The sequence below is a fragment of the Toxotes jaculatrix genome, chromosome 5 (assembly GCF_017976425.1).
Source record: "Toxotes jaculatrix isolate fToxJac2 chromosome 5, fToxJac2.pri, whole genome shotgun sequence".
NCBI classification, from domain to species: Eukaryota; Metazoa; Chordata; class Actinopteri; family Toxotidae; genus Toxotes; species Toxotes jaculatrix.
The window spans coordinates 11,819,238-11,836,093 of record NC_054398.1 but is presented as its reverse complement, the minus strand read 5'-3'; the positions used below and the strand labels follow the sequence as shown (position 1 = coordinate 11,836,093).

General features: G+C 40.0%; 1 protein-coding gene across 1 annotated transcript in view; it reads left to right on the top strand.

Moving 5' to 3' along the window:
• Nucleotides 1-3,078: 3,078 nt before the first annotated feature.
• Nucleotides 3,079-16,856, top strand: part of itpr2 (inositol 1,4,5-trisphosphate receptor, type 2) — a 55,276-nt gene continuing 41,498 nt past the window's right edge. Inside the window, exons 1-13 of the mRNA XM_041037490.1 lie at nt 3,079-3,466; nt 7,881-7,951; nt 8,278-8,396; nt 8,483-8,569; nt 9,797-9,955; nt 10,769-10,867; nt 11,176-11,259; nt 11,388-11,534; nt 12,465-12,560; nt 12,917-12,961; nt 15,118-15,269; nt 16,344-16,443; nt 16,616-16,776. Coding sequence (XP_040893424.1) covers nt 3,375-3,466; nt 7,881-7,951; nt 8,278-8,396; nt 8,483-8,569; nt 9,797-9,955; nt 10,769-10,867; nt 11,176-11,259; nt 11,388-11,534; nt 12,465-12,560; nt 12,917-12,961; nt 15,118-15,269; nt 16,344-16,443; nt 16,616-16,776 — 1,412 coding nt within the window. The 5' untranslated portion in view covers nt 3,079-3,374. The remainder of the gene's footprint in view (nt 3,467-7,880; nt 7,952-8,277; nt 8,397-8,482; nt 8,570-9,796; nt 9,956-10,768; nt 10,868-11,175; nt 11,260-11,387; nt 11,535-12,464; nt 12,561-12,916; nt 12,962-15,117; nt 15,270-16,343; nt 16,444-16,615; nt 16,777-16,856) is intronic.

The window sequence follows — 16,856 nt, the reverse complement described above, 5'->3', positions numbered from 1 at the left end:
CCTGCATGGGAACATCAATACTCACTCTCTCTCTCTCTCTCTCTCTCTCTCTCTCTCTCTCTCTCTCTCTCTCTCTCTTCCTCTCTCTCTTAACACAAACACCCACACAGACACAAACTCACACACGCTATCTCACTGTTTTTATCGCAGTGGTATCATAGGAGATGGAAACGAAACAAAACACCACCAAACTGTAATCTGTATAGGAATATGTAGAATATATAGTGTTATACTGCACTGACTACACAGTCAGCTAAAGACGTTCAAAATTCATCTCCACAAAAAATATATATTGTTTAAAAAATATATAGTTTAGTGAACTCTCTTTTCATCATATTGCTATTCAGTTGCTAAACTATACCGCATCTCACCATGTACCTCGTATTCTTTTAATTTGTAGTATTTGTTTGCAAAGATTTTCATTGTGTATACTATGTAGAGCTAATACAGTTATATAGTTTAGTGGGCCATAGTGGAAGAAGTACTTTATTTACTTAAGTAATACTAACACAGCGTTAAAATACTCCGCCATTAATAAAAGTTCTGCAAAGAATATGAAGATACTGATAACTAGAAACTAAAGCTGTCAGATTATGTAGTGGAGTAGAACTTAGTATAAAGTAACATAAAATGGAAACACTTAAGTGAAGTACAAGTACCTCACATTTGCACTTGAGTGCAGTAGTTGAGGAAATGTGCCTAGTAACTTTCCACCACTGACGTGGTTGTGTATTTTGTGTAATGTGTATATAGTGGAGTCATGTCAAAACCAGTTTCTTATTTATTTATTAGTTTATTTTGCTTTACATTTTGAATTATTACAGTGTATTTACAATGCACAGGATCTTTAGGCAATACTGTTCCCATTTATGGTCTGGTCACAAAGACAAATTTCTCACCATATAAAATAAAAAAATAGCGATAGTAAAGTCCTTTGCTTTAACTTCATATTCTCTGTTAGAGATTTCTTTGTATCCGAATGACTATTACGCGTGTCAAGGCTATAAACATTTCACTTGAACTAGTTTGCCTGCCAACATTAAATGATTTAACAGCATAAAAAGGTCAGTAGTGATCTCTGACTGAAATTTGTGTCACTGTGTCTCACCCGTAGTCTGTGTCTGTGGCCTGAGGAACCAGTTCCTGGAACCAGTATGAAATAACCTTTTGCGGTCCGTTTGTTTATATTTAACACAGACAAACCTCAAAGAGCAACTGAATTACCAATTTATTCATTAAAGGGGAACACTAGAGGGCGATATAGGTCAGATAATGAGATTGCCCTGTGTGACACTTGCTGCTGGGTCTGAACCCTTTGACGCTTGATCTCTAGCGGCCTCTGGTGTATAAGTGCAGGTAGTACATTAAAATGTCAAAACCCACTACTGTCCTGTTCTTGAGGAGCCTCTGTCACTGTTTCACTGCTACTCATTTAGACCATCTACTGCTGATCAAATCTTTCCAATGAGTTAGGAAAGTGTGTCAGTGGGGGAAAAAGCACTCAGATCCTTTATTAAAATAGTGTAAATATACTCCATTATTAGTAAAAGTCCTGAAATCAAAACCCAATTTAAGTAAAAGCACCTAAATGTACTTAATGTAACAAAAGTAAAAGTACTTTCTCTGTCCACTGTGTCTGATATATATGTGTGTATTGTGTCCGTGTCTCACTAATACTGATGCAGGTGTCTGGGCCTTTCAAAGGGTCACTAGATAAATGTGAGGGGACTGTGAGGTGATTAATGGAATAGGAGGGAAGAAAAAAAAAACAAAGTTCTGATACACAAATTTGAATTCATTTTTGGATGTTTCTTTAATCTTTGTTTTTTTCTGAGCTATTGGATAATTTCACCCCTTGGGGCATCCAGACAGAAAGAGGAGAAATGTCTCTGGTAAAACGGTTAACAACTCAAAGACATCTAACATGTGACAGCTTACAATGGTTTTTGTAAAGGGTCACAAGCCAAATTGATTCCTTTCAGCCTTCAGCTGTTATATTGGGCTTATTTTTTGTTTTTGCCTCACTGAACATCTGTGTTGTGCCTTTGGGGTCATCTTAGCTGGGTGTCAAAAGCTTCAACAGAAAGCAGCTACAGAACTAAATCATCTCAATTTATAGACTATTTGTCTAACTGTGGACTAATGAATTTGTAAATATCTTTGTAATCCCTTCCAGATTTATACAAATCAACTGTTCAAGTCTTCTGAGATAACCTTTTCTGAGAGGCAGTCAGCCATGACCAGACTCACTCAGGCCAAATGTAAGGGCAGTCAGGATATTATGTGTGAAGCAGCCGGAAGTTTGATTTGCTGCCAAACGTTTGTGATTAGTCTGGAAAGTGTCTGTGGTCTGTGTGTGCCATAGTTACAACAAGATACAACAAGTGCTGTCTCCCTCAAACATGTTTTGAGGGAGACAGTAGGTGCTCACCTTTTGCAGTTTCTGAAATCCTTCACTTCAGCTGCATGGAAACCCAACGATTTCAATATGATATAATTCAGTTCAATTTACTAAAATATCTTGCAGGTAGTATTTCATTTCAGCATTGCTGAGTCCGTCTAAGACTTATTTTACAATGCCACTTTTAATCACAAAGTCTGATTTGATTGGCTGTTGGTGTATGTATATGTGTATGATGGTTGGATTATTTCACAGTCTCATTTATTTATTTATTTTTTTAAATTACTGATTACTATAGGTCTACATTCATATACTCATCCCATCATACCTGCTTGCCTATTTACACACACATACGTAAAAATGAGTATACAGTTTTATATCCGGACCGGGTACCCTCTGAGGTTTCATCGTGCAGTATTCCAGTGGAAAGAAGTTGGCTTCATCTGCTGTGGTCTATTGAATGAACTTTATGATGCGGCCTATTTTGATCTCCCACAGAACCTCTGCGTATTTCCCAATTATCTGTCCCAATTAAATACAGATTTAGAGAGATGTGTGATGACTTGTATTTTTCAGAGGAACCTGTTCTGAATAAAAACAAAAACATGTCATTGAACGGAATTTGCTCACAGCCGTGACAGCAGCAGTCTCCTCCCCCTCAAGTAGATGTGAAGAAGAGCACCCTCGAGTCTGTCTGACATACAGGAAGAAGTTGAATAAGTCTTAAAACCTCTGCATTTTCTTAAGAATCGACTGCAGTTTATTTATTGTCATTTTTATTATTATTGTTTTTGCTTTCGCTTTCTCTCTGTCGACTTGGCGAAATGCAGAACTGGAAGGCTGGAGGTGAATCTGAGGACTGCTCCTAAACTGGAGGCGCTGTAACGCGTGGATTACTTCACCCGAAGAGAAGTGCCATTCGCTTCTAAATGGAAAACCGGGACAAATCTTAAACGTATCTTCAGCAAACAAAATGTCAGAGCACAGATCCAGTTTTCTTCACATTGGAGACATTGTGTCTCTTTACGCGGAAGGCTCGGTGAATGGCTTCATCAGTACTTTGGGGTATGTCCCTCCAATCTTGCTTCTCTCTCTCAATCTCTTTCTTTTTTTGTTGGTTTTTCTCACTGGAGGAGTTCGTATGGGTTTAGCCACTATTTTAAGTACTGTAGTACTTTATGTGTGGTACGAGTTGCCGCTATCTTCACCTCTACTCGCTCTCTGTAAACTGCTTAAGGAAGAACTTGGTGTGGGACTTGGGGCCAAGGCCTGTCAACGCGCAAACTGCTGCCTCTCAGGAAATTCTTCACGTTTACGCAAATGTAACAGGAATGCAAAGCAGCGTGTTGCACAGGTTGACAAGTGCTAATGGTTGCAACCGGATATTTATTTTTTGACGTGGTCCTCAAAGTAGGGCCCCGGAACCCACAGTGTGACATGAAAAGGTTTCAGGAGGGTCCTCAGCAAAATCTGGGAGGTCCATAGACAAGTTTTGATAAGTTCTGAACCACATTTTGATTTCTGAGAGAGCGGTTTGGAGCTCAAAATTGTAAGTTAGCTGCCAAATTCAGCCACTATAGGCCCCCCAACCTGGGGAGTAGGGACCTGTCCAGTGGTCCACAAGATAAGTCTAAGGGGTCACATGATAAGTGATGGGACAGGGAAAAAGAAAAAAATATCAAAAGTTGTATTACATTTGTCAGACTTTCAAACTTCTTCCTAGTCGCTAATAATGAATCAAGTGAAATGATCTGACGTTTTTCTTTTGGAATTGCACATAGACTGGCACTGTTTCATTTTAATGGGTCACAATCAAGAAGAGTTTGGGAACCACAGATTTAAGGCTGTGTGGAGGTGTGATGGAAATGACTTTTCACTGTCTTTCTCCACACAGCAGTACAAAACAAGATAACTCATTAGCAGTTTGTTTGGCTGTAGTTTGTCCTGAGCCGAAAGCTTCAGCGCAAGGTGAAATACCTCGGCTGTTCCAGGTGCACTCTGGCCTCTGAGCCACCAGTACGAGCGTGGAAAGATCTACTGGCTCTGAGGAATGAGCGTGCCCCACCCACCTCTTCTCCCTTTTCCTCACTTTCTGTTTTTTACTTTCTCTCTTGTTCCTTTTCCTGCTTTTAATCCTCCTGCAAGCGGTAACTTCACAGCAGCTTGCAGGTTTTGATGTGAACACCTCTCCTTTAATGCCTTTTGCGGTGGAGGATCAAAATAATCCGGAGTATTTGAGCAAATGGCTGCTGAAATTTGTTTGTGCCTTGACTTACACCCTGGTTGTATGCCGAAATGTTCCCTGACTCACTATCTGCAGGAGTGCATACAGCCAACCTACTTTCCTTTGCTGAAAAGCTCCCTTCACTGTAAAAGGTCTCTGCCACTGCAAATATAAGCAGCACACACACGGGATGGAAATTTCAAAATGCAAAAGTTCACAGTGGTAATTGTTCACTTCTCCTGTTGTTGGGAAGCAAAGCAGTGGAATTCTTATCAGCGATTCAATAACTCATGTAGTTTGACAGGAGTGCTGAGTATTTTATCAAGGGCCGTGCTGTGCCAGAGCTCTCCGAGGTCCAGAGAGAGCGGCAGTATCTAAAGCAAAGAGCCTGCAGGAACCTCCCTGAGGCTCAGCCCGTGTGAGCACAATGTAACCTCGGCTACACAAGGCTACCCATGCCCATGTTTGTTTAGGATAACAATGAATCTGTGAGTTCCTCACACACCTTACATTGTAAACACTCTAAAGCCAAATGACCTTATAAGGAACCTAAAGGTCATTTGGCTGATGTTGATCCATGTCCACTGGTGACCTTGACCTTTTGGATAGTGCGTAGTTGTTGTTTTTTTTGTTTGTTTTGTTTTGATTTTGGAGAACTGTGATATTTTTCCATTTCAAAGTCATCAATCAATCCACAGTATTATCCAAGAGGACAAAAAAGTTTAAACTCTCATTCTTCTCTTGGTTTGAACTGAACTGAACTGGACTGAAGTGGCCTTTTGGATCAGAGGTGTTAACGTCTTCAAGTATCTACAACCAAGTCCAGTTGCCCGTGGTTGAACCCCTCTTGGATAAGCATGACCTGGATGATTGAGATACTTCACAGACAATTCACTGTATTGCACCCTCTTGATAATATATACATTTTAAGACAGACATAAATAATCATGTTTCCGTTAAGTGTTACTATTTTCCCATTGGTTTATACCTCTCACCAAAAGTGAAATCATCATGGGGCATGTTAAATGAGGAAGTGTATGACTCAGTTAGATTACTGAGCTGCTTTGTCAGCAGGCTGAAACATGCAGTAACAGAAAATAGCTGTAAAATCCTTTAACACATTCACACTTTTCTGAAGAGTTATTCTTCTGTTGCACTGAAACATATCAGACCTGTTGCTCTGAATTACACACGGTATCTTTTTCTATGCTGTTTTTCTCAGTCCACTCCACACAAGCAAGGGGGCTATAATTAGCTTGTCTGTGTCCTGCCTGGTAGATTTATCTTTGGTTCATGTTTAACCGAGTTACACAGAAAACTCTTGCACTGGCTGTGAGTGTCAGGCACCGTCAAAGCCTCTCTGTTTGAACTAACGCCCGGCCCTCTGCGGACTCAAGATTACTTATTTATGAGCTCGATGGGGACTTTTCCAGAGAGCCTTCCTGTTTAGCCATTTAGAACTTGATGATGTTTCCTGTTGGGCTCTATTGTTTCTCATTTAGATGTAACTGATACAGAGTTAGAGGAAATAATACACAGCCTGTGGATTGACACACTGATCGAGTACCGTGGCATAAATAGGAAATGGCTCAGCTCACTTCAGCAGTGCTGCCAGCTTTGTATGAATTGGAGGAATTGTGCACTGAATTATGTTTCTCTTCAGTGGATGGGATGAATGGATGTGCTTGTGCACCTCGGCCTTTGGTGCAAATGGGTAGAGGGAATGGGATGGAGTCTTTTGTATAGATGTTCATAGCTGGTGACATGGAATATATTTCAGCAGGTTTATCTGTGACTGTAAAGCTCTAAGCCTCCTGACAAACACTAAACAACACAAAGGAAAACACTGTGACCACTGTGACCCTTGTCCTTACAGAACTGGTTTTCCACACATGATTTAAACCTGGTTCTAGACTTAAATATCCTTTAACACCAGATTATGTTGAATTTGCTTCCTCCTGGTTTGGTTGGTTTGAGCATTGTCTTGACTTAACTAAGCCAATTTCCTGAAGGAGGATTAAAGTTAGTCCACAATGATCTTGATCTTGAATAAAACTTCTAGGGCAGGTGTAACTTCAGATTAATGGATTGTTAGTTCTGTTTGAATGAAGACCAATATGCAGCACCACCTAGATTTAAGGATTTACTGACATTAGCATCCAGTTCAGTTCAGTATTTGAGATAAAATCAGACTTTTCTCACATGTACTTAGAAAACAAAGCAAAGATAGTTTCACTGCTGGAGCCCAGACGTGCATTTTGGTCAAATAAAGTAAAGCCTGCACCCCCCTCTGATCACTTGAATGTTTTAGATATTCTGTCCATGAACCTGTTCTCTTTTTCGGGCTCCATTGTTTTCCCTGGTTTTACGTGTCCAGTTCCACTGAATAACAGCTTCTGTGTGTGTGTGTGAATTTCACAGACCTGCTGTGGGTCTTTGAACCTGTCACTGACACTTCTGTAGTGTGTAAAACAGTTAGCAACTAGCAAATAAAAGGCTAGGCTATGGGTAACAAGGCAGTTATTCACTGGATGACACTATTCAAATGCCCTCTAATCAACCAAGCACAGAAACCACATGGTTTCCTCTGGTGGCAGCAGCCCACTGTACTGTATGAGTGCTCTAGGAACATACAGTCGACAAACACCAAAGCAATGTTGTTTCTCAAAGCCTCATATTTCACTTTTCACACACTGCACTGACATCTGGGTTTGTTATATATTATTTAATATATTTTCTACTCATCCATTTTCACTAGATGTGAAAACCACTGAAAGATTAGACGTCATTTTAGACTATTGTATGTATCTCAGTACAAACCACTGAGCATATCTCCCCCTGCTGGGCCAGGACGCAGAGATCAAAGCAGCGTTAAATTAGATGAGCTCCGTCCAGAAATGTTCAGAGCATCAGTCCAGACATAGGGGGAGATCTAAGGAGATAGACATGATAGTGAACAGAGCTCTTTCCTGCCTCGCTGGTTGTGCCTTTCATCCTGCAGGTGGCCGGTCAACTGTAGCACAAGTGTGATTTTGAACCATGTATTCGAATGATTGGTTCTAGTAGTAATTCTGTTTTGTGTATTTGCATTTGTCTGTGATACCACAATTGGATTACAAAAAGCCTACAGTTTGTATCATATAAGTGATTTACTGGCCAGTGGAACCATAGCATAACAGTTGCAGTATGTTTATATAAATGTTACCTACAGCTTTAACAGAGTGAATTTTGATCACTTTGTGCTTTTCTCTACAGGCTTGTCGATGACAGGTGTGTGGTCCAGCCTGATGCTGGAGACCTGGCGAACCCACCCAAAAAGTTCAGAGGTGTGTAGGAGTATACCAGTCACACTGGTTCGAGGTTACACACACACACAAGAAAACACACACACACACACACAAAACACACATGCAATCTCTCAGTTTTTAAACTGTCAAGGCTGACCAGATACTCTACACTCACTGTTGTTTAACACAACATTGTGGTTTTCATGAAGCTTTTATTGGGTTAACTGACACCACAGGCCCCTGGTGGGTAAATAACCATTAACCTCAAAAATGCAGTTTCACCACATTAAGACCCTTGAGTGGCACCTAACCTGACTGACTGAGAGTGACTCCTGTGTGCCTGAATGCTTCTCCCCCCACTGCAGATTGTCTCTTCAAGGTGTGTCCCATGAACAGATACTCAGCCCAGAAGCAGTTCTGGAAGGCAAAACAAGGAAAACAAGGAAATAACAACACGCAGGGAGATCTATTCAAGAAGTTACAGGTAGAACAGTGTGTCACAATCTGCATGTAGATCTTCATTTTCATTTGCATCCAAAAGCTTTAACAAATCTCTGTTTCCATACTCAGCATGCAGCAGAACTGGAGCAGAAACAGAACGACTCAGAGAACAAGAAGCTCCTCGGAGAAGTTGTCAAATACAGTAATGTCATCCAGGTACAGCCCGTCTCTTCAGCAAACACCTGTGGCGTCAGATTGTCTCCAGTGCAGAGCTTTGTTTTTGTTTTCTTGTTTACCAAGGTTGCGTTACTGTCATCCAATAACTGACGCCTTAGGCAGTTCTGACATCTGAAGTCTGCAGTGGTAGCATTTGGTTTTTCTGACTGTTGGAAAACATCTTATCAATAAACAGTCTGTTAAGGTTGACTCTGAACACTGGTATAATTTAGCCCTTGTTTGTTAAAGGGAATCAAGAAATGTGTTGTAGGACACACACTTCTTCAAATTAGGTCAGATTGAATGAAATAGTGGACCAGTTCTTTTGAATCAAGTAAGAAGTTGCCTTGAGGTGATTTTTTTTTTCCAAAAAGTGGATCTTACTTCTGTAAAGTGGGTGAAGGTAACTAAGTGCATTTAATCAAGTACTCCGCTTAACTACAAATTCAAGCTCTATGTACTTTACTTGAGTATTTTCTTTTTGTAACACTAACACTTACTTAGGGAAGGGAAATATGCATTTTTTAATCCACTACAAATATTTAACAGCTTTACCTACTATTTACTTCACACATTAAAACTTATAAAATATGATGCTTTGTTATAGATTTAAACCACCCAAAATACACAAGTTGATACAAAACGATTAGTTGATTAGTTGATTATCAGAAACGTGTCAGCTATTTTCCCAATTCTCATGTTTCGTGCAAAGATGCCAAAGTTTTCATGGTTCCAGCTTTTGAACATTGAGGATTTGCTGCTTTTTCTTCTTAATTATTTAAATAATTTTAATTTATTTTCAGCAATTTTGAGGTTTGGATTTTTGATTGGACGAAAGTGTCACTTTGGAAATGTTTGGTATATTTACAAACCAATCCTTTGATCGATTAAAACAAATAATCAGCAGATTAATCCATATTGAAAATAATTACAAGTTGCTGTCCTATATAAATAGTTAGTTAGATCCACCTCAACTAGCTTCAGAAATAAAATTCTTCTTACACATATTTAATACTTTGACTTTAATACTTTTTGACTTTTATACTGTGAGTACATTTTCTTTATCTCGCTTACGTTCTTTTTCTTAAGAAACCTTTTCAGTGCAGTATTTTCATTCTTAATTGAGTATTTTGTAGTGTGTTAGTACTTTTACTTCAGTAAACGACCTGAATCCTTTCTCCACCACTGCTCCTGAAGTATCTAAACACTCCGGTTCTTCTGTCTCAGCTCCTGCACATTAAAAGCAATAAGTACCTAACGGTGAACAAGCGTCTCCCTGCTTTGCTGGAGAAGAACGCCATGCGGGTGTCTTTGGACCCAGCTGGGAATGAGGGCTCCTGGTTCTACATTCAGCCCTTCTGGAAACTCCGCAGCGAAGGAGATAATGTAGGTCTCCCTCTTTCTACAGATGCAAAGTACTGTACAACAACTTGACATTCCTCTTTGTTTAGACTGTCAGTTCATTGTTTGTCCTGTTCCAGTAACATTTCTGATTTTGTCCTTCCCCTTTGGCTTTAGCATCCTATGGTCAAAGGTATTGCTCTTGATTGTGCATGGTGTTTGTTCATTATTAGATCAGACACAGAACATCGTATAAAAGCATGGATGCACCAGCCTTCCCATTGCATGTAGACTCTCAGGTTGAGCTTAAAAAGTATTCAGTCAGTCGTTACTTTCTGTCTACTGTATGGCATTGATACTGCTTCATTATTGTTAATGTGTTTTTGATATTTCCGCACAGAATTGGACTAAATGTGATGAGCCACTTCAAAAGCCAGAGTGTGCTTGTGTACAGCTGCTTAACATGAGATACAGCTGACTGTGCACGGACTATAATAGCGGATGTTAGACTGTGTCAGAGAGCATGTATTATGCAAAAACTGATAGTACAATAGGTAGATTCACCATGTCTCTGTGTGCTGCATTTATGTCCACTTACCACAGTATAAATAAACCTGTTTGCTGTGAACTCAGCTCAGCCACTGTCTCTCTCTCATGTGCATCTCAGCCTGTTGCTGCTGCACATAGCACTTTAAAAGCCCTTTAAAAATAAAAAAAAAACTTTGATGTTTGTAGACCTGCGATAAACCCCTTTGCATGGATGCACTATTACTTTCTGTTTAATCCATTCCAACACTGCTGGAAGTTTACGGACTCGTGTCTCCCGCTGCGATGTGACTGTTTCTGATTTGGTTCAAGGTGGTGGTTGGAGACAAGGTAGTGCTCATGCCAGTGAACGCAGGGCAGCCTCTTCACGCCAGCAACATCGAGCTGCTAGACAACCCCGGCTGCAAAGAGGTGGGACTAATTTGTTTATATTGCTTCTATCAGTGCTGAAACACATAGCTTGCTGTCAGATAATAGCCAACAACAACCTTTCAGCAAAAACCCCTATAGCTTGTCTCCTAACTTGTAGTCGATCTAACAGGTTTTGATGTGATTATAAATCGTCTCAGCCCACAGAGAGAACTTTTACTCCTTTATCTGTGTTTAAACCTGTAAAATCACCAAAAAAGTGGATTTCAGCAGACAGCGTGTGACTTGTGTATGATAAAACTCCTGATTTCATGTTGTGTTTGTCTCTTGCTTTCTGCGTCATGCTGCAGGTTAATGCTGTCAACTGTAACACCAGCTGGAAAGTCACCTTGTTCATGAAGTTTAGTGACTACAGGGAAGATGTTCTCAAGGGGGTATGTTATTTTATTGCTCATATGTCTGTTTGTTCAGTCTGTGTTTTAGCAGAATTGCTTGTAGTTTGCATGTTTTTACAGCAAAACATCATGCAGTGGTCACATGTTTTGTATGTGTCCTGCAACAGGGAGACGTGGTGAGGCTTTTTCACGCTGAGCAGGAGAAGTTTCTGACCTGTGATGAATACAAGAAGCAGCAGCACGTCTTTCTCAGGACCACACTGAGGCAGTCTGCCACCTCTGCCACCAGCTCCAAGGCTCTCTGGGAGGTTGAGGTAAAACACAAATAGGAATTAACAATGTCTGTCTTTACATTTGAACTTAATTGATGCTACTTCATTAAAATTTATCATGTTTTGGTGACTTTTGGGACTGGTGAAACGGAGTTGTACGTGTTGTTCCTCTATTAACAACCAGCCATATAGTGCATCAACACAATTAAGGCCCTTCTAAAGCTGGTTGAATCATAAATCTTAGTGGGTCAAGTTTATGGAGTGTTTGAAACCATTAAATTTACAGTTTTGTCAAAATTAAGGACAATTCCTCACAACTTTAGGCCTTAATTTCTCCTATGATTATACATACTGGGTAATATCTGCCACTTAGTTCTCTGTAGCTCTTTGTAATCCATGGTCTATTGTACTGTTTGTTCCTCTTTATCAGCTTGCACTAAATTCCTAAGTTCCTCTTGTCCCTCTGCAGTTTGTGCCAGAATGTACTTGTGTTACCATATCAGTTGCTGACATGTTGTTGTGCCACTATGACAAACACAAATTCCTGTTTCTTACCATGTAGTATGACTCTCATTCTGACACAGCAGTGATGGCTAAACTAAACGGTACTGCACCATGTGCAGAAAATGAAGACATCTTTGTTTCATTTAGTTTGTGAATTAATCCGGACTCTGAGGGACCAGAGAACATTAAATCATCCTTCGATCAATTTTAAACTAATCATCTATTTTTGTCTGTTGAACAAATACAGAATCCAGATGTGTGTTGGTCATTATAACGTCATACAGACATAAACTAAAAACTGAAAAAGTCCTTTTGCGCTATATGAGAACAGTTTAAGGGAAGGACTAACTGACAGTACAGCACATACTCGCCAGAGATGAACAAAAAAAAAACCAAAAACATGATTAACAGTGTACAAAAACTGATGCTTTTAAGTATATAATTTATTATTTTGTGTTCCCACGGCAGGTCGTGCACTATGACCCCTGTAGAGGCGGAGCTGGTCAGTGGAACAGTCTCTTCCGCTTTAAACACCTGGCGACTGGGAATTACCTGGCAGCTGAGGTGAGTTCTTTACTCCTCAGCTTGTGTCAGAGCTTCTGTTTTCACTGGTTTAATTTTGATGCAACTTGTGTTTAATTACACAGTATTTTTAGAAAAGCAGCTTGCACTTACAATTGATTTACCTGAGTAAACTGCCTTTTTTTTTCCAAATTGAGAATATCTGCATTTCAGTGTCTGAATAAGCACAGTTGAAGGAGACTTTAGGTGATGTGCTGTAGGTGGCAGTGTTCCCACTGATATGGTCACCCCTCTTTTGCTGTTGAATAGTTTGGATTTGGGTGATGGGCATGATAATGAAAGAATGGTTGTCAGAGCTTTCTAGATCTGAGGCCGCTGAGCTCTCAATATTCCTGCAGGTGAACCCTGAATTCAAAGACAACACGGTGGAGCCCAAAGGAGAGGTGAGTGAGTCAAACAAGCACATGCAGCTGCAAGATCACATACAGCAGACTTCAGACTGGGGCGTCTTATGAGCTACTACTGACAGATTTATACATTATCTAATGTACAAGGTTGATAATTACAGCTCAGTGCATCAGCAATACAAACAGTTTGTCATTTTACACCATAGATGAGTCAGGTTGCTCTTGACTGAAAGATAAAATGAGTTGGTGAACAGGAGAGAAAATAAGGAGTGGAAAGAACGATTAACTCAGCAGTTCTACATTGTCTATCCAACTTCAGGCTGTTCTCTGTCTCCTCATCTATTGGTTATGCAATACCACCAGTTCTCTCACACTCACAAAGTACTTGCGCACACACACCCGCAAACACACATACACACAAACTCTGCCAAACTCTGAATCTATATCTAGACATTTCTTTCAGCTCTTAGCTGCCTTGCACATTTGTATTCTGGCAATGCAAGGAACACGCACACAAACTCTCTCAGCCTCACACACTTTCTCATGCACATGCTGAATTTCAGACACACAGGGGGCTCCTTACATAACGTCTGGGTGTGGGGGTGCCCTGCGAGAGGGGATGGAGGGGAGGCAGACGTGCTGTCTGCTCTGCTCTACTCGCCTGTGCTAAGCTGGTGGGGTGAGTCACCAGCAGAGGGGAGGGGAAGGAGGAGGGGAGGGAGTGGGAGGATAGAGAAGCTGAGGCGTGGAGGCAGCTCTGGGGAGCTTCCCATTGACATGCAGAGAACAGTGGGAGAAATTAACCCTCGCCATTATCTGCTGCATCTGCACAGTGCAGACCGTACCAGCCTACATACCGCAGTGTCTCTAACGCACCACACAGAGAAGTCATGGCTCTCCAGCTACATTTCTGTGTAATTTGAAACCTTATTATTTCAAGAATGTGTCACAGTATGGTATGGCTCACTTCCGTCCGCGCCCTCAGTGATAGATTTTATCAACAGTTGAGCTCATTTATCAGTATTTACAGGACCATGTGTGGAAAGATATGGCAACCTGACAAGAAACATTTCCATGCTCATCTTTATGGTCACAGGCTTACTAATCACTAGACTTACTAACCTACTAAAAAAAAATCCTTTTCACTTAAACTGAATTTTTACACTGTAGCAAGATATAAATAATTCATGAAGACGATAAAATGTAAAGTATGTGAGTGCAGTTTAAAACTGAGGCCTGTTGGTATAGGTGGGTGAGTAAGAGTGCTGCTATAGATGAAGAGCAGAGAAGCTTCTGTGTGAACTGCTGGCAGTGCCTTGTCAGTTAATCAATTAGAGATCAGGAAAATAATCAATGGAAATTGTAACTTTTCATCAGTTATGTATAATTCAGTAATGTAAAGTGATTTACCAAATGTTTGCTGTTTGCAGCTATAAAAAGGTTAGAATTTACCAGTTTTTCTGCATCTTTTCATCAAAAACTTAACAACTGAACTGCAACTAATGATTATTATCGTAATGGATTATTTTCTTTGATTAATCAATTTATCAATTTTGTCTTTAAATCATCTCAAAATAGAGATCAGCAGTTTAGAAACCAAAGATTTTCAGTTGATCACATATGACAAAGAAAATAATCAAATCATAACATTTGAAACAGTGGAACCAGTTAATATTTGGCTTTTCTGCCAAACTAATACATTAATCGACTGATTCTTTCAGCTTTAAACTGAACACTTCAGGTTTTTTGATGGTTGGTCAACAAAATAAAGCTATTTTAAGGCATCAATTTGGGCTCTGATAACTTGTTATGGACACTTACAACTATTTTTGACTTTCTAAAGAACCAACAATTATTGCAATCATTTCATGCAAAACAGTTTATAATCACTATGATCAATAATGAAAGTAGTAATTAGTTGCAGGCTTGCAATAGTACTTAAACACACGTATGTGACCAAGCTTTTTTTTCCTGCAGACTAGAGTATGTGCTGAATATAGATAGAATATAGTATTTTAATATAGTATTTTTTTAAAGATTGTCGGGACAGTGTAAAATTCACTGTGCAAATATTGATGAACTGCTGAACTGGTTGTGCCATGTACGCTTTCAGACAGCAGACACTAATTTCTACTGCCTCTGTGTGTGTGCATGTTTGCCTGTCTGTGTGTATTCTTGTGTTTGTGCTGCAGCATGAGACAGACATCATGTTCTCCAAGAGAAAGCATCAAGCAGCAGAGAAGATTGCTTTCACCCTGGTTTCTGTTCCCCATGGGAATGACATCGCCTCTCTGTTTGAGCTGGATGCCACCACGCTGCAGCGGGCTGACTGTCTCGTGCCCAGGTCAGTCACTCACATGGGGGCAACACTAACAATAACAAGTTACATCTGCTGTGGTTGTATCCACAGGGGACGTTTTCACTAGAACTCACAACATGGAGCACAGCAGGTCTTGTCAGAAAATCTGCCATTAGGGTGAGATAATGTCACTTATTTTGACTCCAAACCATCTGCTTTTGTGAGTTTTCTTCAAGTAAGTGTCATTTTGTTTTTGGAAATAGAGAAGTCTGAAATATACTTGTTACTGGATAATTGCCCAAAAAAGTGAACATAAAATATATGATGTTTCTCATCCAAATGGCAGTATATTTCACGCATTTCTGTACAGGAGAATGCATTTCATTACAACAGTGCTCTGAGCTTTAACTGCTAACACTGCTAACTAAAATGCTCATAATGACAATGTTAATGTTGATATTTAGCAGGTGTAATGTTTTGCATGTTTATATTATTTTAGCATGTTAGTATGCTAACATTTGCTGACTCACACTAAACACTGAAGCAGAACTGTGGCTGATGGGAATCAGTAGTAGTATATTTTTTCAGGTATGTGGTCATAAACTATAGTTTTGGACAGATTGAATTTTTTACCTAATGATGGCACTAAATAAAAAAAAAAATCTGAGGTTTATCAAAGTTAGAATTCCTGTTGAGGGTAAACTTGAAGGGAATGCATGTACTAGATTTGATGGCTGTGCTACAGGAAAAGTTAATAGTATTCTTCTCAGGGGAACTGTCAATGTCTGTACCAAACTTTGTGCAAGTTCATCCAGTTGAAATCCACCAAAGTCAGTAGGATTCATCCTCTGGGCACCATGAATGTCTGCACTAAATTCATGACAATATAGTTGTTGAGATATTTCATTAAAAAATAAAAATGTCAACCCTGTGGCTGCACTAAACGAAAAGTCACAGAGTCAGTCAGACCCATCTTGCTAGTGTGGCTAAAAACATCATATTCTAATAGTGTACATGAGGCTAATTTACTTACCAACATAGCTACTTTTTCATTTCAGTAACAGCAACAAGTTCATGTAATCAACTCTGCTGTAAACAGTTTGTCCCATCCTTCCTCAGAAACTCATATGTGAGGCTCAGGCACCTGTGCACCAACACCTGGGTGACCAGCACCAACGTCCCCATCGATGCAGAGGAGGAACGACCAGTTATGCTGAAGGTCTAAACACACACACACACTCACACTCACATACAGTGTCTTCCAAAAGTATTGTAAAATCTACAACACAACAAAGTTTGCAAAATATGTAGAGGTCTGAATACTTTCTGAAGCCAGTGCACCCACACAAGTCAAACAATTGACACATTATTTGTCTTGGCTGTCACAATAGATTGGCACCTGTCCCACTAAAGAGGACAAAGAGGCTTTTGCCATTGTATCTGTTCCCCTGTCGGAGGTAAGGGACTTGGACTTTGCCAACGATGCCAGCAAGGTGTTGGAGTCCACTGTGAGGAAGCTTCAGTACGGCAACATCGCACAGAATGAGAGGAGGTACAGAGACATGAGCATGACGACAGAGGTGACACAGGGCGGTCTGCATATTTTATGATTTCACATGTTATTTTTTGCCT